The sequence below is a fragment of the Pleurodeles waltl genome, chromosome 10 (genome assembly GCF_031143425.1).
Source record: "Pleurodeles waltl isolate 20211129_DDA chromosome 10, aPleWal1.hap1.20221129, whole genome shotgun sequence".
Taxonomy (NCBI): Eukaryota; Metazoa; Chordata; class Amphibia; order Caudata; family Salamandridae; genus Pleurodeles; species Pleurodeles waltl.
The window spans coordinates 143368662-143396064 of NC_090449.1; the positions used below are offsets into that span (position 1 = coordinate 143368662).

Below are 27403 nucleotides of genomic sequence, written 5' to 3' on the forward strand. Positions count from 1 at the left end.
TAGTTCAATGGACTGGTTAATGTGAAATTGTGAAAACACTTTAGGAAGGAATTTGGGATTATTCCTATAAATTTGGAAGAAATGTTTTTCAAGGTGTGTGCCTGGAGCTCACTAACATGCCTGAGTGAAGTGATGGCAACTAGGAAACAGACTTTCCACGAAAGAAACTGAAGTGGAGATGAGTGAACTGGTTCAAACGGTGGACCCATGAGACTTATGAAGACAATGCTAAGGTTCCTGGAAGGGGGTGGGAGGGTGCCCTGGGTGAATGACACATCTGATCCTTCCATAAAAGCCTTTGACAGGAATTCTAAATATATATTATTGTCTGTTTTGCAGATATGCAGCTATAGCTGAGAGATATAGATGAATGTAAGTGCAGGCAAGATTTGCTTTCTGCAAGTGGAGCAGATATCAAACCATTTTTTTATACTGTGGCTTCCATTGGATTTATTTAGATTGGCAGCAGCAAACAAAGCATTTCTACTTTGCAGCATAATAGGCTCTAGTAATGGGTTTAGGTGTCTCTGAGAATGTCCATGCGTTCTGCTAGCAAGTCCAAGTAGCCAAACTGACTTCAGGAGGCATATCAGAAGGTTGAGTGACTTGGGGTCTGGATGCCTGACCTTTCCGTGGTTCTGGGTGAGAAAGTTCCATTTGTTAGACAGCTTCTCGTGTGGGATTACTGAAAGATCTAGTAGTGTGGTGAACCAAGGCTGATGTGCCCAGGTGGAAGCCACAATGATCATGGTGAAAGATGTTTGTCTGGTCTTTCAAACCAGAAATGGAATGAGAGTGAAAAAGCATAGGCAAATATAGATGTCGGAGTCATTAGGGGCAATATGGTCAGGAGCATAGGCGTCCCAAGGGTCTGTGTCATCTTGAACCCCTCCTAATTTCCCCCCCCCCCGTGGAGACCAAAGGAGAACCCTGGGATGTGTAATCTCCCAGTGGTGGTGAAGTGGGAAAATGTGAAGTAGGCACAGGTGGAGGAAGAGGTGGTTCCTCTTGTTGCCTGGTAGAGTAACATCCAAAGCTTCCTGGAAAGAGAGCTTCCTTTTGAAGGGAATAGGAGAGGAAGGTGTGGCAATAATCCTGCCAGTACCATCTTGAATTTGGAGACAGCGCTGTCTAGCACCCATGGTTTCCAAGATGGCATCCACTGAAGAAGAGATGATAGAAAACTGGCCTGGTCTCTTTGTTCCAAGGATTTTGGCTCTGATGGTTTTGGTGCTGAAGATTTCAGTCTGTGCGGTTTGGTCAGCACCTACATGGAGGCTGACGGTTGTCAGCTCGGTGCAGAGGCTAGGATCGAAAACAAGACGATCTCTCGGTCAGAGGAGAAAGAGATCGAAGATATCTGGGGTGTCGTCTGGTGGGCCATTTCCACCTGATGTTCTCTTCTCTCCCAAAGAGCTTTCTTGAAACTGAAGGACTTACATGCATCGCAGTCTGCTTCTTGATGATCCAGGAAAAAGAGGTTGCACACAAGATGCTGGTCAGTGTATGGAAATTTGGTGTGGCACAGAGGGCAGAAGCAGTATAGAGTCTGTTCCATCAGGGAAGAATTTCCTTTGAAGGAAGGAAGTCCAAAACAGAAACTGGCACCCCGAAGAACAGGCAGTTGGTGCCCGACCTGACAAACCCAGGACAGCACTAAGATGAAGAAAGCCCAAGCGAAGACAACACCGTCAGAATAGGTAAAGGTTGAGAGAAAAATCGAATCGATGTGAGCCTACAGAGTCGATGCCCAGGCACAATATCATCAAGCAGAGGAGTCACTCAATTCCATGACTCGAAATGCTTCTGCGAAGACAAACAACTTGCACCACTCCGGACCCAACACTTTATGGCAGAAGTGTGCAGCGCATTACTTTCCTGTAACATTATTTCTGCGCCAAGGTTATCTTCATTCCAGTGTTTTCTACTTTTGTAAAAACAAACAAAAAAAAATAATAATAATAATTTGCAAGCAACTGTTTTTCAGTCACACAACCTCAAAAAAAGCCAAAACGGTACTAATCTTTTAAGAGGCTAAACTATGCTTATCCAACGTGTAGCTTGTAATCAACTAACAGCCCTCTGGCTTCTCCAACGAGCTCCCCAGTCTACAACCCAGCCTGATAAATATGAAGCTTTTGTTTGGTTGAATAAATATATCTAGACCAAAATTAAAAGGTGTGTATTTGAGACTAAATGTTTCGGGAGACTTAATAATAATTTGGTGCCAGGGGCATTGCAGCTTGGCAGTTATGTATTACCAATGTAGAGGCTATCCACACTGAAAAGATTTTTTACGTTAATGCTGGGGATTGGGCCTGTTGCAAGTGATCACTGCTGGCAATCTTGCATGTGATAGACACTAATGTAATCTTTTCTGATGTAGTCAGTAAAAAAAACTATAAAGATAATAGCAGTTTGGGATGTTTTTTTACCAACATGAGTAGCTTTAAATACAGAAAAGGATGGAGACCTCAGTTAAAGTTGAGCTTTCAGTTTGTGTTTACTATGCAAATAGGGTGGTCGGGTTACAAATGTTTTTTCCATTATCCTGGCTCCTTTGGGAGAAAACAAAAATGAGAGAAAGTACTCATGTAACTGGCGTTACATTAAATGAACTGTTTTCATTATTATGGCATGTTCTTCACTTTCAAAAGAAAGTGAGAGCTGTTAGTAATGGAAGTAAGGAGTAAACATCATGATAACCTGAACATCTGCAATATGTCTGGGGGAAAAGAACTCTTGACAAACTGCTTTGGATATTGGATTTAAAAGCAACAGTCCAGTTACCTTACGGGTCGGCTTTTAACCTGCTCCACCAATTACGAATATTCTTCAATTAAGTCATGGATGCCGTGGTTTTCTACCCAAGTGAAACTCAAACATGTTTCACCATATCCACTGATCTTTGAGCAATATACTAAAAATAGTTTTCAGCCACTAGAAGACTAGGTGATATTCAGTCTGTGTAGTAGAGATCCCAAATAATTCTCCATGCAATTGAATTGTGTTGCTTTTCAGACACCAGGATAAAGAAATCCATGATGATAAAAAAAAAAAGGAAATCAATGTTCAGCCAAGTAACGGTTATGTTCACCAGAACGGCCATCCAACAAGCTACACCACAATAATAGGAATAAACCAATAAGGAAAATAAGAAAGGGTGGACATATATATTAATTAGTGCTAAAAAATAAATTGTTAAAGAGTCCAAAGCTTTGTTAGTGGGCAGTCTAACTTACATTCTACCTTTCTGTCTACTCCTGGCTTACACCATCTTAGGCATCTAAGGTATTAGATGATCCAAGCTGTATAAGTTCTACTGCACAAGACCTTCGACTGCCGGAAGGGCACATCTCTGATGTTTAAGGTCGGAGTCTGCACATCCTGTTTCACCCAAGGGATACACTGACTGACTGAATTCAAAATGTGGTTGTTCGTGTAACCTTTGGAATGGTCTTTTTAAGAGGGAAGGCTGTCCAGTTTCTTATGCATGGTAAGCTCAGTAAGTCTGAAGGCAGATCAAGTCGGTCTCTGTAACCTGTGGATAGCTCGGCTCCGACAAGCCTCGAGCAGTGTGGTGCCTCACAAGTATAGCATGTGGTTATAGGAGTGGGCAGTAGGAAACCTCCCATTCCTTGCAGGGGGCCCACCAATGTTCTGCTAAACCTTTGGAAATATTGCTTTTCTGGAGCCAGGAAGCGCTCTGCCTCAAACACCAAAACCAGTCATCCATGAACAGAAATCTTTAGAAACGAATTAAAGATTATTTGGGCAGGTTCACTAAGAAAAAAACAATTACTTGTGCACCATAGTCAATGCATTTCAAACGAGTGGTCTAGTTACAGGAATCTGAGGGTTTTCTACGGATGCAGGAAGGCCAATAGTAGGGCCAGAATCTTGGTAAAGGCACAAGAGGCAGGAATGATACTAAATAGCAGTGTCCTTTACTCAGTGTTGTTCATACTGCGAGGGGGAACTTCATGTTCTTCAGAAAAGTAGGTGCAAACTAACTCTGAAGAACCAGAGAACACATTTAATCATTTCTCTCAACAGCTGTCAGAAGCTGAACCAGGGTTTTTAAGGGGGCTCATGGTGAAAGTGAACACTAGTCTCCAACATTGCTTCTTGCAGCAAGGCTCTTCACACGCTGTTTGGGTGTCCCTCAACACCCATCTGCACAAAGTCTGAACCAGGGTCAACCTCAAAAGGGGAGGTTGGAGAAAGTTTCGGCCCATCAGGCTGACAAGGGCAGAGACCACTCATATGAAGAGTTGTGTTTGACTCCTTAGAACAAGGCTGATTGACTGGATCAGGTGAAGACTTGGACCTATCATCTGCATCCCAGGATAGTGCCGTAATGGACTCTTGCTCTAGGCGAGACTGCTGGTTTTGGGATGACAGCACTTTTTGTTTGTAGGTGACTAGGCCAATCCTACTACAAGTCGCAACTGTCTGCCCAACCTTCCTGGCTTACAAGTAGTACCTCACCAAAAACCCAAAGAGTAAAAAGGTGATTTCTGGCATTCTTTATGCATGGACTCTAGAGTACGACATCTCAGGGGAGTTGTGGTTAAACGGAGCTTACCCTTTTCTCACATGAACAAGTAGTCTCAGTCACAGGCAGGCAATGAAAGATGCAGTAAAGTTTTCAATAGGTTTATTAACAAGACTGCAATCTACCGTAAAATGCATGAGCTGCAATGAGTAGGATAATGCATAGTACAAGAAGCATAATCATGAAAATGAGAGCCGTGATTACAATCTTGCAATAAACATAACATGTAAAATAGGCCCTAATAACCGAGCATGTAGAACCTAATCTCTAACCTGAAGAGAGCTAGGTGTGATGAACCTAATTTGCCAGTACTGTGTCCATGAAGTGCCCCCCCAACCCTTGTTACCTTGGAATGAGGTCTCTAGATCAGACTCTGTGGGGACACGAAGGCTTGGTCTGCATCAAGGTGAGGTGTAGCATAGATAGCATTGATGGCATCTGGTAGGAATCCCTTTGACAATCTTGTCTATGTGAGATGTATTTATTCAGATCTTGTAGGGTCCCTGACACAGGTATGTTCCCAAGCAATAGATAAGGCATGCTTGGGGTGGCAATTATATATACAATTCCATCCAAAGGTACATTATGTTCCTTCACACTTAAGTGGGAAAGGGACATGATGTGAATAACTACGTATATCACTTGTCTTTGACGCTGAAAGTGACACCTTTACAGAGTGGCACTGATAACGTGAAATCAAAACATCTTCCTAACTATAAACATAACAGCAATCTTGGGAGAAATGAATAAATGCACTAAAACAGAACAGGCTAAGTAGGTTACAAGTTACTAGGTGTCGGGGGCACAGGTCTGCAAGACAGAAGGCTAAGCGAACTGCTGATTCCCCTAAAACTAATCAGGATCCACTATACCCCCCCCCATTGCCGAACAAGTGTGAGGCCACCATGATGAAGCCAGAAAAGGTGCGTGAGCCCAAGCTAAAATGCTCTGAACTAAAAACAGACTGGAATTGTATTGAAATTTTATTAAAATCTAATTACAAAATTAGTAAAAATTAGCTAAAACATAGATGAAATGTTGACCATGAGAAGCAGAGCAGGCCAAAGATAATTTGATCAAAAAGGCAATTTTGGCATAACTTTTTAGAATAAAGCCAATAGTCAAATTTATCTAACAATAGTCATGTTCCTGGAGAATGTCTCCAAAGTCAACAAAAGGAAGGGCATCCAGGAATGAATCCACATCGCCAGATGTCAGATTGAAGACAGGATTGGCAGATGGATTCACGGAGCAGAAGCCTAAAGCGCAGGATTACCTACGAGGGCAGCACTATCCAAAGTTCACCAATGGTGGCTCATAAGTGACCTTGTGAATCAGCCTCAGACTCATGGGGCACAACTGTGAATGACCCTTCATTGGGAACATTAGCAGCTCTTGGTCCACAGAAGGTACTGGCGGAACATCAAGGCGCACCGAAGGTAGATGGTCGAAGAGGCACCAGATGCAATGAAAGACTGTCTGCACACACCTTAAGACTTGTCGGAATGACAGTGGCAAACCACGCTCCAATTCATCCATCAACGGAGCACCAAAGAACTGCTCCATGCAATCACAGCACAGCTGGGCGGTGGTAGTAGTAGCTCCATCACTCTACTTAGCTGAGAAGGCACAAACATTGCGTATCGGGAGCAGCAGCAGTATCCCGCTAATCAATGCCAACGTCACCAGAAAGCTGTGAAACACACTTGAAACAGTGAATGGGTAGACGATGGAATGACTCCGAAGGCAGTCTGGAAGACTGAAACAAATCCAGACCCAACAGCCTTAAAGGAGTGCACAAACCCTGTGGTGCTCGAAGCGTTGAATATTTTGGAAACCAGCTCTCCAAAGTGCTTGGGTAAGTTGGTATTTAACAGGGATTGTATCTCGGCTGATCTTGCTATCTGGAAAGCATACACATCTCTAGCCGATGTCAATTCAACTTGTTTCTGGAACAGTAGCACCTTTGGTCTGCTAGGTTTGTCATCATTTACATTAGTAGTATCAATGTGAGGCCACATTTCTGCTGCTTTTAACTCTTGTGTGGGGTTAATAGGGCATGTAACAACAAGTTACAATCTTGGAGACTTGAATTGCATGGGAAATTACTGGTCTCATACCGCAACAGCTCTATTCGTTCAGGACAACAACTTCCATTCAAAAGTATATGAAATGCTGGACAAATCAAAGGGACGGGAGTACCCTTCAGGAAACAGGCTAAATTTGCAACCACTGCATTGCAAAGGCCATGAAGGGAAACCTGTTTGCAAATCATTGAATGACTAACAGTAGTCTCACATTCGCTTCCGCTGAGAAAGACCTCTGTTTCGCAGTACAGACACTTGAACTTGAAAGGCAGCTCCCACTCTTCTTTAATATAGCGATCTCCTCAACACTTGTATCTGGTCATAGCAAAATGTTTTAAACATTTTGTGAAACGAAAGGTGGAAACTGGCAAATTTATAACACCACGTACGAGCCATATTGTTGGCTGACTTTCAGCAACTGTTAAAGGCAGCTTTTCAAATTTTTCTAAATTAAGAATGGTGAAAGTTGCTTCCTTTTCAGCCACTATCTGTTGTTCCGTGGATAAATTAAAAACAGCAAACAGGTCAATACTGTTTAAGTATTTCCATAGAAGGCGGCTGTTTTTCAGCATCTCTAGTGTCCAACCTAACTGCAAGATTGAACGCAGTTGACTTTGTCCTTGGTGTAAAAAGGACACGTCATTATGAATGAGGTCAATTGTAGATGACACTGTTATTAAGGGAGCATATTCTGTTGGACTGAGTATTCATGCCATTATCAACAACAGCTAAAGCCTTTTCCAAATTTTCCTTTTCTATTTGCCTTAAACACGCAGGGACTTCCATTTGAGAAAGCTTCCGGATCTCACTGTATATGGCATACAGGAATTGTTTACAGCGTGGCTGGGACCTAACAAGAAATCTTTTAAGTCTAGTTCCTCAGTTAGCATATTAAGGTGTTCTTTAACTGCCGAAAAACTACAACTGGACAAAGATCCACTTTGTTTAGGCTGATACAAAGAAAAGAAATAGCATTGCTATTTAAAAATGCCACTATCATTTTAGGAGTTCCAGAAATTGCTTCCATTGCTGAAAATAAATCAGGAAGATGTACCAGTTAAAATGTATGTCAAAATTGAAAATATGTTTCAGAACTGTGCACATGTATTTTCCAGTTCATGAATTGAGAGACTATCAATGAGGCGAAATAGGATTACATGCCAGTAACCCTTTCCTTCCGTTTGCCTTCTGGAAATTTGATCTCTGCCAAGATTTTTCAGGAACAACCAGAAATCAAGTTCAATGGCTCCCTGTGACATCACTACGTCTGGCTGTGATCTACTCTCTTTTCTTATTGCCTCCATGGGATTATTGCACTTCTTAATTTCCAGCTTCAAGACTTCTGCTTTGTGCCATCAACAGTTTACAGTAACTGACCTCTGCATCTAAATCTTTGCGACATTTATCCACTGCTTACCAGCACTTTCAAACTAGCAGTTTGAGGTTCCCCTTGCATTGGCTTCCTTTCATTTGGAGTAAGCATGCACATATCCCTTAGAGCCTTTAGAGTTCATCATCAGGAATAAAAACAGGGAGCTACAAATGTTCATAGAGTGTTCTTTTCATTCAAATATTTATTAAGATAGAGGTGGCTTAAACAGACTCATTTAAAAACAAAGTTGATTCCTATGCTCAACATTTTGTTTTAATTACATTCAAAATTAAAAACAGTAGTTTCAAAAATGTTTTATAGAATCCCACATCTGTTATTATAAATATTGGAGATAACCTGATGGATAATGACTTTTAGCTTTTGTTACTGTAACAAAACTACAAACAAAAAGCCACAATGAAGGCTTACAGATTCTTAGTGATATTCACAAAAAGGTTAAAGAATGGCATGAATGAAATAAGTTCCTTTAGATACCAAATCAGCTGGAAAGCCACTATACTTGGTGAGACGAGTACTTATGAGCTTCTGATATGCACATTCAAGGTAAATGGCAGGTATGCCAACTTTGCTGGAGATAATACATGAGAGGCTGCATTGTCTCTTACATCTAAATGAAGCTATTGTGGGGTCTATGCGCACCATAGTTTTGAAGAGGGTCAAGAGAAGTTATGACTGACTGGAAATAATGGTGGAATGAGTACCAAATTCCTCAAGATCTGCAGGAGATTGCTTAAAATGTAGTTAGTATATGTGATAGGGCCTAAACATAATACACAACATACAATTCTTTCATCTTGTTGGTTCTTATTACATTGCATAATGCTATCAATGTATTTTACTAAGGTTTAGTAGCAAACACAATGTCATACAACCAATAAAGCAAAAGAAAATACCCACAAGGGTTGGGTCTCCCAACCGATGCTACAAGCTTCCTACTTTCATGAGCAGGTTTGCCCCAAAGTCGAATGACTTCAAACACAACATGTCCAAACATCTGATAACCGCTACGGAATCTGGAGTACATTTTAGTTTGGGAACGCTCTTTACCAATTCCTTCTTTAAAGTAAATGATAGATAAAATTACAAAATAGTTTAAAATCACTGCAGTATGGATTATGACAAGGACTGGCTTCCAATCCCACAGATTACTAAAAAACTTCTATCTCACATTAAGTAAAACCTAACCTTCGTGAAATGACAAATAAAAACAATCCTCATTGCTTCCTGCGCACATGTCCACTGAACATAATGCAGGTAAAGGGATCCTTTGCCACCGCTCTTTTGAAAATGATATACTAAATACTAACTTTACAAAATATTCCATTAATTCTCACAAATCAGTTGATAGTCCCACGTTTTTCCACTTCCAGGTCTGTTCATTCTGATTGGAAACTGCTAAAACGTTTTAAAAATGCCTGTCCTTCAAGATAGGGTTCCTGAAATCTTCCCCGGTGTTTAAGCTCCAAAGCAAGTCTTCCTGGCATATATGGGCAGGTTTATTATGTTAAACCAGGATCTAAGTTAACTGTGAGGTATAAAGCAAACCATACTGTTCTAGGATTTTAAGTGTGCATACAGTTTGTTTTTAAAACATATTTAAAATCTTAGCATGCACTGCTTTGTTTATATATTGACTTCAATTACAAGGAATACGGTAATGTTGTGTTCTTCTCCATTTACTACCTTGTATATTAATTATTTGCTACACCAATTGGAAAAAAGACTAACACAATGAAAATTAAAATTGAGGTGGTGAACAATATTTATTGGAAAATGGTTAAATAATGAAATTCATCCTTGTGTAAAGCTACTGTGTTTGTGAACTGAAAATCACAAATGTCAAGGTAACTTAACTTCCTAGTAATAAGCTTAAGTCAACAGAGGCCAACTCACACATGCAGGTGCACACAGATAACACCGCGATTACACAAAACCTTCACATCAAATTCTTCCACAGCTTCCCAAAAAACGTGTACACTTCCTTTCTTGGTCACTTACCTTGAAATAAGTCACAGAAAATGGAAAGCAGTCTCAATACTAGTTACCATAGTTTCTCTTCCAGTATATCCCTATCTCTCATTGCAAACACTTCAATAGAGCATACATTATCTGTAACTAAATTCACTAATATTGATTTAAACAAGATCCAAGTAAAACATTTTCTTCCCACACCACTGCAAGTCTAAACTCATTTTAATGACTTTTCCTAACACGTCTTTCTTTCAAAACTTTGCTTAGAAAATTCAGAACGCTTTCAACAAATGCCTTGCATTGTCATCTGTCATTTCCTTCATCACCTATGTCTTCAAATATATGCAACTACTATCTATTCAACTTTGACTATCTCCCTACAGCTTTCAACTCTTTCTTCTTGCTGCCATCCTCATACTCTCAGTACTACTCATCTGACTAGTTCACTTAACTGTTTTACCTTTAGCTTCTCAAGTCCAAACGCAATGCCATAATCCCTTAAACACTGTTTCAACTAAAACCCCGACTGAATGCAACTGCCTTTTTAAACATTTCCTATAAATTGTTCTGATTACTTTTGCACCCGTTCCAACAAATGTAATGGAAAAGGACCCATGGCAAGGGCCTTACAGTAAAAACAGAAAATGTAATACACAGACCAACAATTTTACAATGGAGAGTGATAACTCAATTCTCAATTTACTGAGAACAGGTTTATTTACTTACTTCATTATGTGATGTAATCTTGGGTCTGTGAACTGTGTCGTTCTATTGTTGTGATCTACAAAATAAATACGTCCAGACACTGTGCTTCTAACTTCCCAACCTGGTGGCAAAGGTCCCAAGTCGTCACAATTCACACTGTTAAGGTCTCTGATATGAAGGAGGACATAACTGTGATTACTACTTGAAAATTATAACTCACATTTATACAACCTCAAATAAATAAAATGCAAGGCAATGTAATTTGAAAGAATACTAGATGACTTAGTGACTGATGTGATAAAGTTTCTTGTCCCTCCATCTCTTTAGCTTAATTAGTCATCACCAATTTGACACTCAAACTACAACAAATAGTGAAAAGTAACATTACAGATGTAGATTCAGTGAGCTGCCAAGAATAACGCCTATGACATCATGCCCCCTCTGAGCATTGATATCACATGGCTGCCCTTGTCTCATGGTTAGAACATTCAACACTGTCTGCAGTAAAACAACATCTTTCTCTATCAGAGGACAAGGACCTCTCTGAGTTCTTGTTGGGTCCTAGGTTCGACGTTCAAATAAATGTATTCATACAACCTATAATGAAACTGGAAATTATCGCAAATGAAAGTCGCTGTACGTTCAAGACAAATTGATCAAAATATTTTGGATAAAGAACTTGCTGTTGTTGATAATAGCATTAACACATTGTCTTCTCTAGTTTGAATAATGTATCCTACGTTACTGATATTATGTAAAATGTCTGTACTGTACCATAGGCAAAGTCAGCTTAGGTCTATAATGCAATTTAGCAAGACAATACAAGTCATTAAAATTGGCTGCATACCTTGGGGATAAGTTATTTTGAGTCACCTATTTCTGCCACTTAATCTGAAGCGTAAACAACTCATGGCTCAAAAAACCCACATACACAATGTTACATATCAATAAGTTAGATTAAATTACCTTTTACCATTTTAGGGACACCATTCGCAAATACACTGAGTAATGACCCTTCCTATTTGAACATTTCAGTTCACTTCTTGCATGAAATATCTCCCCATGAGCAGATACAAAGCCTAGGCGGAAGCTTCATTCACGAGATATGGTCACTTCCCTTTGAATATCATTGTGAACAGCTAAATCGGTGGGTTCCTTACTGGAGTGGAGTGTGCCTCCTCGGTTGGCCGCTCACTTGTGGGCAAACATGTTACTATTCACGGATCCTGTAAAGCATCTATACTAAATTTGGCCTTTTTTTTTTTTTTTTAAAGGAATTCCAGTTCCAACAATTGTACCCACTTATTTTCTTTCCAACTGCTGCTATTTAATTTTAAAAGATCAGGACTGTTGCAGAAGGAAGCTGGGATCCCCTATATTATTTTGGTTTCTCTACTAGAGAAATGCTGTAATAACGTCCTTCTCCCTCCCACCCATGCAGTTTTTGATGTTCCATTATTGCCTTCCATTCGAAATTTGATGGCAGATTTCAATAAGCTAAGAAGGCTCAAAGCCTGTTTGAAGAAGAAAAAATAAAAGGTAGCATTAACTTCGGCTAGAGAAACGTTTGAGCTTCAAGTCGCAAGGACGTCTAGCAGAACTCAGTCACTCGATCTACAAATCTTCCATTACATTTAAGCGAGTTAATAAAAACATCTTTTTTGCTTATAATACTGACGGCATAGCACATTCCTTTAAAACGACAGGCACTGGCTTGGTCAGTACCTTCAAGCATATTTTTGGAATTATACCACCTTCCATTTAGTCATTATTATTGTTCAATAATTTTGGAGGACTGTCCCTCGTGTTATTCCTCATCTACGGCATTTGGTCGTAATTTTGTTACTCCGCAATGGATGTGCCTGCCCAAAGTTTGGTAATGCAGGTCCTGCCAACAATCCAGCAGTGCCGTAGGCGCATGATCCAATGGCTTGGAGTCCAATTACTCCACGAACTAGACTGATTGGTGACTGCCATTCAACCGTCTGTGTTTACCTGCATTAAAAACCAGTATTCTGCTGCCTACGGTGTCCCTTTGAATGGGCACCGGATATCTACCTTGCTCTGCCACCTCCTCTTCCTATGGACATAAATAGGTTGATGAGTTCAATAAAGACCGTTTCAGGAGTTGCCCAATGAACTTACGCTTGCTTCAAGATGCTTGCTAGGAGTTTCTTTCCACTGGGGAGACGGATACATCAGCAACAGGATTACTCCGACTTGGATAACACAACAGCAGCACAACAAGCCATTTCCTCAGCATCGGCTGATAATGAGGATCATAACTGTTCTTTTGAGCTAGTAAGTGGGGCTGCTCACCAATCATCTGCGGAGACGGAATCCATCCTGGAATCACTAACCATTGACTTGTTGGAAGAGATTTTTCTTTTATGTCATTGGTTTAAAACACTATGTCACTTGCTGTGCAGCCACTTTCCTGAGATTGTCTGTACATGCTCTGACTGCTCAGCGGACTCAACAAGTGCCAGGTGTTATTTTCTCTCCGTCCAACAATGCTCCCAGGCTCCTATAGACACTACAGTAGCTTTTCATTGTATCAAGCTAATGTTTAGCTTTAGAGAGGAGGATTCCATGAGAGCTGACCTGTCTGTGGAACAGAAACCTTCCAGGGCATGTAGCCTGTTTAAACTGGATTTACACTTCCATACGAGGGCCACTTGACTATGTAAACAGAGGTATGGGGTTCACTGCTCCAAGAGTAGTAGAAGTTGTAGAAGTTGTAGGAGTAGAAGATGTAAAAGTAGTAGAAGTTAAAGTAGTAGTAGAAGTTAAAGTAGTAGAAGAAGTTAAAGTAGTAGAAGAAGTTAAAGTAGTAGAAGAAGTTAAAGTAGTAGAAGAAGTTAAAGTAGTAGAAGAAGTTAAAGTAGTAGAAGAAGTTAAAGTAGAAGAAGTTAAAGTAGAAGAAGAAGTTAAAGTAGTAGAAGAAGTTAAAGTAGAAGAAGTTAAAGTAGAAGAAGTTAAAGTAGAAGAAGTTAAAGTAGAAGAAGTAAAAGTAGAAGAAGTAAAAGTAGAAGAAGTAAAAGAAGTAGTAGTAGAAGTAGTAGAGGAAGAAGAACCACCACCTTCCTGGGCATACTATAACAGGATAGGCATAGGCCACTAAATTTGCATTATGGTGGCACCCTTGTGTTATACAGTTTTCTACCTGCTGTTGTGATTTTCATCATTGCCAGCACTGCAAACAAATCTAATTTGCTTCATAATAGACTATGTTAGTTCAATAAATATATTGTGTACATTCATTGTGTCTTTTTCACTGTTGCTATGGATACCTATGGACTAGGGTAATGTAAGAAAAGGACTGGCCTGTTTCACCACGCTTCCCTGAGAGGGGGCTACAGTGTGGTGCTTTCTGGGTTGCCACAACTGCTTGCCACCCTGTGAGGTTAGGTGTGTAAGGAAGGCATTGTGAGTTAGCTAGGTATTTTGGTATGGAAGTACTGATTTGACAGAAGTGGCACAGCCCCTGCATTTGGATTTTCTGTTGTCCCATGGCAAAGTCCTGCAAAAGCAGAATCCCTGCAACATATCCATAGGAAAATGTTAGGAATCAATGCAAAATGATTTGTGGTAAAGTCTGCTGTGGACTAGAGAAGTTTGCTTTGGCACAACCGTGAGCAAGGGAGGAGGGGTTGAGCAGCTCTTAAAGTGCCTTCAAAGGAGTCTGTATAAAGTCTTCTAGTGGGAATAACCATTACTGAAAGCATTGGAGTTGCGACTCAAACATGCTTTGGAGAAACAGTAAAAAACTATTTTGACATCTAAATGTCTTGTGAAGATGTCGAGGATCAGAGAGAAACTGACCAGTTGTAGGAAGTTGGCTCTGTATGCACTATTTCAAAGTAAGGAATAGTATGCACAGAGTCCAAGGGTTCCCCTTAGAGGTAAGATAGTGGCAAAAAGAGATAATACTAATGCTCTATTTTGTGGTAGTGTGGTCGAGCAGTAGGCTTATCAAAGGAGTAGTGTTAAGCATTTGTTGTACATACACACAGGCAATAAATTAGGAACACACACTCAGAGACAAATCCAGCCAATAGGTTTTGTTATAGAAAAATATCTTCTCTTAGTTTATTTTAAGAACCACAGGTTCAAATTCTACATGTAATATCTCATTTGAAAGGTATTGCAGGTAAGTACTTTAGGAACTTCGAATAATTACAGTAGCATATATACTTTTCACATAAAACACAAATAGCTGTTTTAAAAGTGGACAGTGCAATTTTCACAGTTCCTGGGGGAGGTAAGTTATTGTTAGTTTTAGCAGGTAAGTAAATCACTTACAAGTCTCAGGTTTGGGTCCAAGGTAGCCCACCGTTGGGGGTTCAGAGCAACCCCAAAGTTACCACACCAGCAGCTCAGGGCCGGTCAGGTGCAGAGGTCAAAGAGGTGCCCAAAACACATAGGCTTCAATGGAGAGAAGGGGGTGCCCCGGTTCCGGTCTGCCAGCAGGTAAGTACCCGCGTCTTCGGAGGGCAGACCAGGGGGGTTTTGTAGGGCACCGGTGGGGGGGGGGGACACAAGTCAGCACAAAAAGTACACCCTCAGCAGCGCGGGGCGGCCGGGTGCAGTGTGCGAACACGCGTCGGGTTTTCAATGGTTTTCAATGAGAGACCAAGGGATCTCTTCAGCGGTGCAGGCAGGCAAGGGAGGGGCTCCTCGGGGTAGCCACCACCTGGGCAAGGGAGAGGGCCTCCTGGGGGTCACTCCTGCACAGAAGTTCCGTTCCTTCAGGTGCTGGGGGCTGCGGGTGCAGGGTCTTTTCCAGCCGTCGGGACTTTAGGATCAGGCAGTCGCGGTCAGGGGGAGCCTCGGGATTCCCTCTGCAGGCGTCGCTGTGGGGGCTCAGGGGTGACAACTTTGGTTACTCACAGTCTCGGGAGGGTCCTCCCTGAGGTGTTGTTTCTCCACCAGTCGAGTCGGGGTCGCCGGGTGCAGTGTTGCAAGTCTCACGCTTCTTGCGGGGATTGCAGGGGTCTTTAAATCTGCTCCTCTGTAACAAAGTTGCAGTCTTTTTGGAGCAGGTCCGCTGTCCTCAGGAGTTTCTTGTTCCTCTCGAAGCAGGGCAGTCCTCTGAGGATTCAGAGGTCGCTGGTCCTGGAGAAAGCATCGCTGGAGCAGGTTTCTTTAGAAGGCAGGAGACAGGCCGGTAGGACTGGGGCCAAAGCAGTTGGTGTCTTCTTTCTTCTTCTGCAGGGGTTTTCAGCTCAGCAGTCTTCTTCTTCGGTAAGTTGCAGGAATCTAAATTCTTAGGTTCAGGGAAGCCCTTAAATACTAAATTTAAGGGTGTGTTTAGGTCTGGGGGGTTAGTATGGTAAGTGCACCCTGCCTGTAAGGCCTACTACAGGGGTGACTTATCTATACTGCATAGGCAGTGTGAGGTTGGCATGGCACCCTGAGGGGAGTGCCATGTCGACTTACTCGTTTTGTTCTCACCAGCACACACAAGCTGGCAAGCAGTGTCTCTGTGCTGAGTGAGGGGTCCCCAGGGTGGCATAAGATATGCTGCAGCCCTTAGAGACCTTCCCTGGCATCAGGGCCCTTGGTACCAGGGGTACCAGTTACAAGGGACTTACCTGGATGCCAGGGTGTGCCAATTGTGGAATCAAAAGTACAGGTTAGGGAAAGAACACTGGTGCTGGGGCCTGGTTAGCAGGCCTCAGCACACTTTCAATTCAAAACATAGCATCAGCAAAGGCAAAAAGTCAGGGGGTAACCATGCCAAGGAGGCATTTCCTTACACCAGTTATCATGCAGATGGACATAACTGTACTCCTTATGTATGCATTGTTGTTACTAACCAGACAAAGCATTGTAACCCTCTGTGAATTCCAACAGCAGTCCAAGTTTGTAATCTGGGTTGCATCAACATCCCACTGGGCTGAGATTGTAGTTGAGACCTTCTACATTGATCATCAGAGGACTGAGAAAATGTGGACTCAAGAGTCCGGGGAGGGGCTCCTGACCACTTTCAAGATACCCCCTAGTCTTTCCAGCATTTAGGATTCCCTGTAACACAACTGGTAACTCTTTTTATTATAAGAAAGGGGGGAAATGAGGGACTTGTCATTACAAATCGGATGACAGCTGCGTGGCTGTGAATCTCTACTCTAAAAGCCTGGCCCACTTTCCTCTAGCTCAATGTCTATATTAGTGTTTCCCAAACTGTGTGTCACTTCATACAGTTTTGTCGTGAGCAGATTTTTGGTGGGGTACGGAAGTCCCATCAATAATAAACTCTGTATTTATCATGTCACCTTTGCTGTGTTTGAAAGACCAAGATCAAATGTCTCTCACTTTATAGTCTGAGACAGAAACGTAAAGTGAAGTACGTGAAAATCATGTTGGGTACAGGGAAAGTGAAAGGAAACGCTTTAGGATGTAATGTTTTTGAAATAAGAAAATGTACATGCCTGTAAATGAACTGTATGCGTTCAGCAGAGGGAAAAAGCTAAAAACGAAGCTTTTCTTTTCCCCAATCACACTTCAGAATTACAAAAAAAGATTAAGATGAGCAAAACAATTCAAGACACCTAGTGATGCTCAAAGATACATTAACTGAAAGCAGCTTTCTACACAATCGTGTGTGCATTTAGTTTTAATGGTGAAACTGTATGTCTGGGTACATTTTTTGGCTATTTTAAATGAGTATTGGGTGTCTGCAGATGACAATGTGTTACAACACAATGCTTTAGTTACATTAAAATAAAAAGTTTGTTATTCTAAAAACTGAGTTATGGGTCCAAACACTTCGGGAAGCACTGGTCTATACAACAGCTCGCATTTGGGTAACAACTTCATTTGCTGTATTAACTGTTTTGCTTAATGTACATAGGTGACTACCATTTCTCTGTATTTTCTACATAATGCTGATGTATGAAATTGCCAACAGTTGAGTGCCTCCACCATGTATTATTCTTTTTATTTTCTCTCACACAATTACTTGCTGTTATTGCTTTTATTAGACTGCCAATATGAAAATATTTTAAAAATGTATGCAATGGAAGGGGAAATGCATCTGTTAACTGCAAACCTGCTGAGACCATTCCTGTTCTCAAAATGAAGACAGTCAATGGAGAGTGGCATAAATGTCAATACTTCTTACACTTGTTATTCTCATAGTGTCTTCCTCAGGTGGATCAAGAACTGATCCTAGTAAAAAAAAAAAAAACCTCTCCCTTGGCTTCCTAAATCCACTCTTTCAGCATCGCCGTGGTCTTGAAATCCTCCAGTCTGCCCCCAAGGCCTTCTTGTCACTTTAGAGTTCTTCCAGACGTTTTCAAGCAAAATAGACATAATTTACAGACTGCAAGCTTGAAGAACTATCACATACAAAGAGACCAGTCTCTTTTGAAGTTTCCCTGCTGCAGGAAGGGCAGTGAAATTAAGGACCTTGTTCTGAAGGAAAGGCTGAACAAAACAAAATCATGAACTTCCCTAGGAAAACAGTGGGGGGGTGGAAAAAAAAAAAAGAAAAAAAAAAAAAAAAAAAAAAAAACTTACACAATAGTAAACCTGTCTAGTACAATTAAAAAAAATATCCAGGGTAAAAACAAGCCCTCAAAACAAGGTACTCTACTTTATTATAGAATCCTTCTCACACAAGCTGGAAGAAAGAACTGAGACTGTAAACAACTGGTCATGCAAGGAGTGACAGGATATGGAAGAATTTTATGTTTTTCATTTTTAATGAATGCTGCTCTATCCTTTGTATTCTGCATGTTTCTTTTCCTAGGCAGCAAATCAAGACTATGCTGCAACGTCTTTTTAAATTATTTTCTTTTAACTCTAAAACAAAACATACCAAACATTGGAAGGTTTAGCCTCAGAATGCTATGATGTACATATGCATTTAAAAAGGCTTGCTTGTCACCATTACAATCATTACAAACTATACCTCAAGTTCGAAGATATAAATTTACACACACATATATGACAGTTATCCACGTTATCCAGGCACAAATATTCTAACGTTTAGGACCATCACTGAGTACTGTACGATACGCTATATTTCCACATAGCACTGAAAAACTTCTTCTGAAAGGCCTTCACAATCCGGTGTAACTGCATGGTGTCCAGCACAAGGCAATTTTACAACATCCTGTATCCACTTACCCAGCAGAAATGCAACAAATCACAACAATGCTCGGGGACCCTAAAGGCTGAGCATTTACTGGGTAAACTTCACCAATTAGAATTAAATTAATAGAGTGTTGCAGGCATTGTACTCTAAAGACTCAGCAGAAATATTTTTGCCTTGCCGGTGGGGAGTCTCTGAGTAATGCAAAGAGGCTGAATTATGACATTTTAAATAACTGATATACAACAGCTGTTTCAAATCACTTAAAGAAAAGTAAAAATGGATGACCAGTACAGAGTAAGGAAAAGGATTCGATATAAGTGATAAAATAGGGGGGGGGAGGAAGGCCAACTGACAAATAGGTCTGCAGACTGTTTCCGAGGCTAAGAAGGTCATATTAATCTCCAAAAAGGATTAATAAAAGCTTTTACTATCCAGTTAAGGTAGATACAATAGTTGGTCTTTCTGAAGTGCAGTGTCAGAAGATGCAAGTTGTCTAGCAGATGTTGCTTTACTAACTGAACATGAATGGCCACTGGAAATAACACAGCAAGCTAAAAATGCATGTCTGGAGCTTCTAAATGAATCTAAACTATACCATTTTGAGGCATCAGTTTGATGGAAGGCATGAGAAAATGGCACTGCAGCTATCCAGGCCTGAGTTAATGGCTACCCCTGCCACCAGAGCCCTTCCCTAGAAGTACATAGAACACACTGCAAAACATGGAATTGGGAAATACAGTTTCACTTGGTTACTATTCTATGTGGATGGAGACATACCTTTGTCCACAACTCCAGCAAGATTTTATACTTTTGACTCTGCAGCAGATACTTTCCTATCTGGAGAGCAACAGACAGTTATAGTAGATATATCCTTAAACTTGAAGAAAAGCCTCTCTGTTCTGCCAGTGTTCAGTTGTAGTTTGTTATGAGTGAAGCAGTTTGACATTCTGCAGATAGCCAGCAAATACATTAGAATCACTGGTCATTCAGCAGATCGAATAGTCTTTACATTTCACAACAGGAAGACCTGTTGACCAAAAAAGTGAGTGCTTTCTGCCATAAAGGGTCGAAATCAAGTCTAACTGCCTGAAAAAAAAATTGATGACTCTATAAGCAAATGTGAAGTTCTCTTGGCAGCCACCAAGAACAACCTGTCCAGGAAAGGATTGTCCATTCTCGACAGCCCACTGTCTAATCAGTGACCAATAGGCACCCATCCTATTTGTTAAACAGCAGACAAGAGGGTTCCAAGAAAAGTGCGTGCCTCCAGAAAACTCTATTTATCTGCTACTACATTTTAATCAGTAAACTTTAAGCCAAATCCTTATGGTAGGAATAAATACAACTTTCCAACATAGTCAGACACTATTACTGATGAAAGCATGACCACAATCCAACAATGTGCTTAGCCTCTTTAAAGCATTAAAATACCTCACTATGCATACGTTTTGAGTCTCTGACATCCAATTCATTCTACAAACATGAGCATCGAATGACTGAGCTGTTGGAATGGGATGGCCTATGACTATTACCCCTTCTAATAAATTGAAGCCCAAAAGTTAAAGGGGGAGTGAAGAGTCCAAGATGGGAAAAGATACATACCTTGGTATCCTGGGGTCGTGCCACGTGCTAACTCCAGTCTGCGTGTGCAAAAAATAAACCTGTCCCTGTACTGTTGTTCTTTGTTCTGTAAATAAGGTGGAAATTGATACTGTTATCAAACGCTTGTCCATCTACATTTTAGTATGCATTCTAACAAAAATAAACTCATTGACAAGATACTGACAAACCGTGTCTTTTTGGATAGGTGTTAAAGACTGCTAAAAATGATACTGACTGCAATGTTGGTAAAGGGGCCTGAGACACTGACTGCAATTTTCTTCTAATTATTTGCTAGTGGAGAGTCTGTAGTATCACATTTATCCAGTTTCTAACAGCTTATTTTGGTATGAAAATTGACAAGCACCAATCGGTTACAGAATGTGTTTTAGCAAGAAAAATGGAAAGCAAATAGCCTTAAGATCCCTCAATCTGCTGTTGTTGCAAAGCAGAGACTAGGTCTCTGGACTCCTAGTCAGAAGGTTTGACAATTTAATCATCATATCAGTCTAGGAAGCAACCAGGAGGGTATGGGAAAAGGTGAACAGGTCATGCCGAAGGCAGAGCAACAGATTGCTGTAGTGTGAAGAAGACTGATGATAAAAATGTATCCGCCTCATTGCTAAATTTCAATGTTTGTTAGCAGGCTCAGTGTAATTTTCAGTATCACAATATTGTGATCTTATTCATAATAATGAGGGTGCCTAAAATTCAGGTGCAAGAAGCCAAGTGGCCTATAAGAAGGAGTATCTTGATTTCCAATATCGATATCACTTTTTACTTTTAGAGAGTATCAGATACTCAACAGAATTATAGATGCCCAGACAGAGAAAATGATCTGCTCAACATCAAACATAGTAGGAAACAAGGCTTAATTAACTATGGCATGATACAAACATGACTTAAGGTTACACAGATGTCTCGAGTTGGTGCATTATGCTAACTTGCTTGAAACATAACTTGTGATTTGGAGTGGGCACCAGCACTGCAGAAAGCAGAGATGCACAAAACTAATAGTGGGAGTGTATCATATTGAAACCTACAGTGCAACAGATCAACCACTGATCCCCAAACCCTTTAAATTTGTTATCCAATACACTTGCCGTTAGATTTTGAGGTCAACAGATCACTGCCCGGCCTCACTAATGAGACTGATTGTTTACAACTGGTCAATTATTTCTCACAAAACAAAAAAATAAGGTTATTTTGCACAAACTAAGATTTTATACATCCCACTTCCATCTGCATAATTTTGCTAGTACTTACCATAGCCTTCAGGTAGGTCAGGTGTCTGGTGGCCATGTGGTCTGCTTGGAGGGGTTTGTACATGCCCTCTGACCTCAGGGTTCCGAAGCCTCTGTGCTTGAAGCCTCTGCTCTTGACCAGGTGATTCTAGAAGTCTTCCGTTTCCTCCACCAGCAGCTCCAGTACCATCTGAATAAGGAGCCGGTTCCTCCATTAAGCCACTGAGTGGCCTTCCAGGTCCTGAATCTTCACAAATGGGTCTATAAACATGCAATAGTTTTCGTTACATATCACTGTAGTTAACTTAATTAATTTGCTTATTATTGATTTATGGACTAGTTTAGAATGACTGTAGCGCAAGTGCAAAAATGGCTTTAGTTTGGAAAGGGATGCACAGTATGTTACCCTGCTAGTCACCTTTCACCACCTACTTCCGATGCGGCAATCCTCGCCCCAATTCAGAAGCATATTTCAGAGATGCTGCTATACTGTGCTCCCAAATAAGGCGAAATAAGTTCCAGAGAAAATAAAATCACATACTTTCTCAATTTTAGAATATTCCCTCATAACTAACACACCTAAGTCTTTTCACTAGCTATTGAAAATAAAAACACCGAAGCTCAAAGTTCAGGCACCACACCTTGCTCTACTTTCAAAGATGTCTAGCCCCATCAATTTGCATGTTAACCACAGATTACTTCTTCAACCATCTCTTCATTCAGAGAGCCACAAACAAAAACGGAAGGCACATAATACATGTCCAAGGCTAAACATACTAAAGCTATTCCACAGCTGATAAGATATTATGTGGACGTTATGCAATTATGCAGAACTCAAGTGTGATGTGGGCACAAAGTTCCACTTCTCCTTGAAGTGATCTACCAATAGGAAAATCTGTACGACTCCACAGGCCAGTCAGATAATTTTTTTTAAAAAAAAAGACCATTTATGGTGTTAAGTTTTCTTTCCCAACTTCAAGGTTTTGCCAGAAAACAACTCAACTTGCAAATGCTTTTCTAAGTGACATGCAGACATCTCTCTTAAGCAATTTGTCAGACTCCCATGTTATTGACAACTTGCTCTTTTGTATCCCAACCCTCCAACACAGACCTGCCTTAAAGTACCCGTAAAAAAAACAGTCTTTTGACAAACACAATTCTAACATTATTTATGTCTAAGAAATCTATATTATGCAAAACAATACATGGATGCTGGATCAACGTAAGCACAAAATAACTCACAAAGAAACAATAAAAAGCTTTATAGCTCCTGTTTTATCTACTGTAAAATTCACTAAAATTCTCCTCCTGTAAACCATTATTTCTACATGTCGCAGTGTATGGTTAAGAATACATTTTCAATAACACTTTAGAAAAATGGCATGAAAAGCAGCACATTTGTGAAATAACATTTGATTGAGTAATCGTTATGAAACATGGAACTTTAAATATATATATTTAAGGCTATACGGGTTACTGTAAAATTCCATGTCAAAGTGACAGTCCTAAGTTTTCATTAAGTACTGAACAACTACTGTCTAAACAACAATTGTGCCTGAATAACAATTGCCTGAACAACTAATTTTAGTTGTAGAGACTTTTTAGTTGTTTAGCAGTAGTGGTTTAGGCTATAGTTGTTTAGGACCTAGTTGTTCTGTCACATATTCTACCGCATGCCTCAAGGTGAAGCTCAATTCAGTAGTAGGCGTGTACCTCCCACGTCTCTATCTCGAAAACAGCAAAGGCTTGGTCTCTTCCCACAGAACCCTGTGGGTAGCTGCAAAAGCAACAATACGGGGTCAACTGATGAGGGACGTAGCCATTGCCAATGCACAACGGTGCTCCCAACAGAACGGCCTCTGGAGGTTACGCGCCTCTATACCACAGACCCCTTCCCTGCAAGCAAGCAGAGAAGGCGAGCTGCCCCCTGTCAGCACAACTGTGCCAGCAGGATGCAGCTCTAGCTACACCAGCCATCCAATCCTTCAACGGAGACATCCTAACCCGTCCTCAAGATATCGTCCATGAGTTTACAGACTTTTACCCCGTCCCTCTACACCCCCGAAACTACGTAGGACCCAACACACAAAACTCAATGACTAAGGCAGGTGCTTATTGGAGGTTGAAATTAGCAAGGACGAAATCGCCCAGGCCATCACTAGATTTCCATACCACAAAGCACCAGGTGAAAATGGATTCCCCGCAGAATTCTACAAATGGACTGAAGCGGATGTGGTTGATTCACTGTACGAGGTATTTTGTGACAAGGCGACAGCTGGCATCCTCGGTCCCATTTCCAACAGGGCGACCACAGCTGTTCTCCCTAAACAGGGTAAAGATTCCTTACTATGTGGAAGTTACCAGTCCATCTCCCTCTTGAATGGAGATATTAAAATCCTGGCAGGGGTGCTGGCAGCCCAGCTGTGGAAAGTTATCCCGTCTCTTATACGCCACAAACAAGTAGGATTCATGCCCGGTTGATCCTCCAGAAACCACCTCGACACACAAGCTCTGGTCAGCCAGTGACCTGAACAACGAAGCCCTGGCCGCCTCCCTGGATGCAGGAAAAAGCATTCAATAAGATAGAGTGGTGGTACCTCTAAGCTCTTACAACAATTTCATAACCAAAGTCCATGTCTATACGATTTACTTATAGCTCAATGTGAATTGCGAGGGTTTCCTTTCTGACCCATCTCAAATGCCTAAGTATCGCTATTAATAGGGGCCTGGATCACATCACGGGGAGAACCTGTACCCTTTGCTTCCACGAATACAACAGTACTTTGTGAAATGGTCACAACTAGGCCTCTCTCTATAGGGTAGAATGTAAGCTGTACGTATGATGACACTACCTCTATTCACCTACGTCCTTGGCATGTTGCCCGTGCTCACCCCGCTCCCCATTTTATGGGCCATTGATAGAAACATCTGTTTCTTCGTTTGGGGGCTGTTGCGTTCCTGCCTGACCAGCACAAAATTGATGGCCCACCATTCCTGCGGAGACATGGGCCTCCCCCTTCCTAGAGCACTATGCACTTTCCCTCCACCTCTCACAACTTGCCTGTACATTCCAAGGGACGAAAGACTCGCCGCAATGGGTCCAAATAGAACGCACACTCTTGCACAGCCTGCAGGGACTGGGCCTGTTCTATGGTGACTGGAACTCTGAAATCCGATACGCTCACCCTATGGTGCAAGTCATGATGAACTCTTGGCAATGGGCTCACAGCCTGCTTAGAGTAGACGTGTACCTTCATGAGCATGCTCCGGCATGAGGCAACAGACTCCGATTCAGAGGACAAATGCTGGACTGGAGAGACTGGCTTAGCACAGGCATCACCCACTAGGACCAATCATCGCTGAAGGAACCCTCAAACCCTTCACCATAGTAAGCGACAAATATGTCCACACCCCACACCATGCCTGGAAATGCATACAACTGCAACACTGCCTTACCAAATGCATGGTGCCTCCCCCGTGGTTCTTACCATCCTCTCCACTGGTCTCCTACCTCAGAGCATGGGGTCAATCCTGTGAGGTGATGTCAGGCATCCACACCCTTCTGGTTCGCCACCTCTTCTCCCTACCCCTCAGACAAGCTACACACTTCTTGGCAATTGAAATTACAAACAGAAATTGACGCACAAGACTGAGGATCTTATAGAGGCCCGTAATCGCAGAGCAAGGGAAGCACAGAATAAATGTTCTCTGTTTAAAACACTACATGATTGGTACTTGATGCCTGTCAAGCGGAGAGTAGCAGGCCTCCTTCTCCATGTCTAGTGCTGGCATTGTCGTCATGCCCACAGCGACCTGGTGCTAATCATCTGTGACTGCCCTTCTATTACACCCTATTGGGAGGCAGTGGGGAGGACGCTACTTGAGACTATCCCCCTCAGAATTCCACTCTCCCGCTCCCTGATCCTCTTGCATGAAGACATGAACCCCCCCGACATGACTCGTCCACAAACCAGACTCCTCCACAAGGCACTTGACACAACCAAACTCTGTATACTCCGACATTGGGGCTCTCCAACCCCTCCCTCTCACCATGAATGGCTCACTGGCATGTAGCAAACAGCAACCTATGGATGCATCATTTACAACCTGCAACACAAAGCAGATATCTTTTTACAAGCCTGGACCCCCCCCCCTTCCTCCAGCCAACTGAGGATTAAACACTACAATCCACAAATTATACCCCTCCGCCTACCCCAACCCCTCCCTCTTCTCTCCTCATCACCTCAACCCCCCCACCTCCCCCCTCCGAGTTCCGCCACAACTAATCCATCCCATTTCACCCTCAGCCCCCTCCTTCCACCCCTTCCAAAGTGCCCCTCCTGATATGTCCCTCAACACATGCCATCAACGCCCCATATCCCCAAACTTACTTCACCATCCGCACTACATACTCATCTACGCACTTACAACTTTCCTGGTTCCTTCACACTTGTCCCCTGTGGAACATCCTTCCTTTTCCCATGTCTCCATCGGCCTCCTCCCTCCCCCTACTTTGACATATATGGCCCTACTGTAGCTCCACAGCCCTGCACTACCCTAACCTTTTTGTGCCCTCATCTTCCCGCCCCGTTGGCCTCCCAAACAATCACTCGGCGATTAGACCGGCTTATGGCGAATAACCAACACATCCTCCAGGACAGGGCATTTACCCACTGAGTACGTCCTACATTCCTCCGATTTGGGGATAGTTCTCCAAACCATACCCCCTTCCCAACCCAGACCAACACCTACTATGTCTCTCAATTGTGCCCAAGCCTCATACAGACCTCAATTAGGTGTGTCTGTCTCACAGTTACCCGTTTTTCCATGATCGTTTCCTACATCATCCTGATGTAGCTTTTGTTTTGATGTTATGCTCAATAACGAATTGCAAAACGAAAAAAAATAAAGTCCCAAAACAAGAAAGAAACATGATGGTCCTGTGACAGTCATAATACCCCAAGGCAAAGATTAATGTATTTTACTTTTTGAGAAATTTGCAGTTATGAGTGTTAATGTCTACTAGTGTTAACATTGTGTACAAGATCATTGTCCACTACACTTCGCTGCTGCAACATAAACACCAAGATCATCAAAACCATCTAAAACAGAAGTACATACCCTTCATTTTCTAATAATCCTCTGCAATCAACGACAGAACCTCCTGTGCCTATCCGGTCTCGGGTCTGTAAACTTACTAAAAAGGTTAAAAAAATGATAAGCAAAACATTAAAATGGATTTTAATAAGCCTAACATTTTAAGTTTAACATGGTTAACCATTATAAAAAAAGCAGTAGAGCAAGACACTGCACTAAAATTATTTATAAGAGAATTGAAGGCATAACATTATTTAAAAGTGAAAAGGTTGGTTGAAGTTACAGGTTTCAGAACAAAATTAATGCTTGCCTGCATTAAGGAGAACTTTCCTGAATAGAACGCTATGTGTGCTAGCTTGTTTGAAACTATTTTAATATAGCTCACTGATGTATGTAGACATTGGATTAAAGCCTTTTCAATCTTGTATAAAGGTTTTGTTCACATGTTCATGTTTGAGAGGTGACCAGTACTATGTTTAGTTATGCTGTTTCCTGAATGATCTACAGCAAAAAGTGGCCAGAAATAAAGGAGTGTTCCAGTAGCCAGGCATTCCTGCACAGGCACCAAAGTGTGTTCAGTTTCTGGCTGCTGTATAGGTCATCAGGTAAAATGCATTCATTCAGCGCACATGTTCCATTGTTATT

General features: G+C 41.6%; 1 protein-coding gene across 4 annotated transcripts in view; it reads right to left on the reverse strand.

Moving 5' to 3' along the window:
* SMURF1 (SMAD specific E3 ubiquitin protein ligase 1) overlaps window positions 1-27403 on the reverse strand; it is a 355902-nt gene that overhangs the window by 145391 nt on the left and 183108 nt on the right. For 3 of the 4 annotated variants that reach the window (XM_069210015.1, XM_069210016.1, XM_069210014.1), the window contains 4 exons: window positions 26783-26858; window positions 21684-21922; window positions 20421-20505; window positions 10736-10882 (listed from right to left, as the gene is read on the reverse strand). In XM_069210015.1, the coding sequence (XP_069066116.1) occupies window positions 10736-10882; window positions 20421-20505; window positions 21684-21922; window positions 26783-26858 (547 nt within the window). The remainder of the gene's footprint in view (window positions 1-10735; window positions 10883-20420; window positions 20506-21683; window positions 21923-26782; window positions 26859-27403) is intronic. The other variant, XM_069210017.1, reaches the window with a different exon arrangement.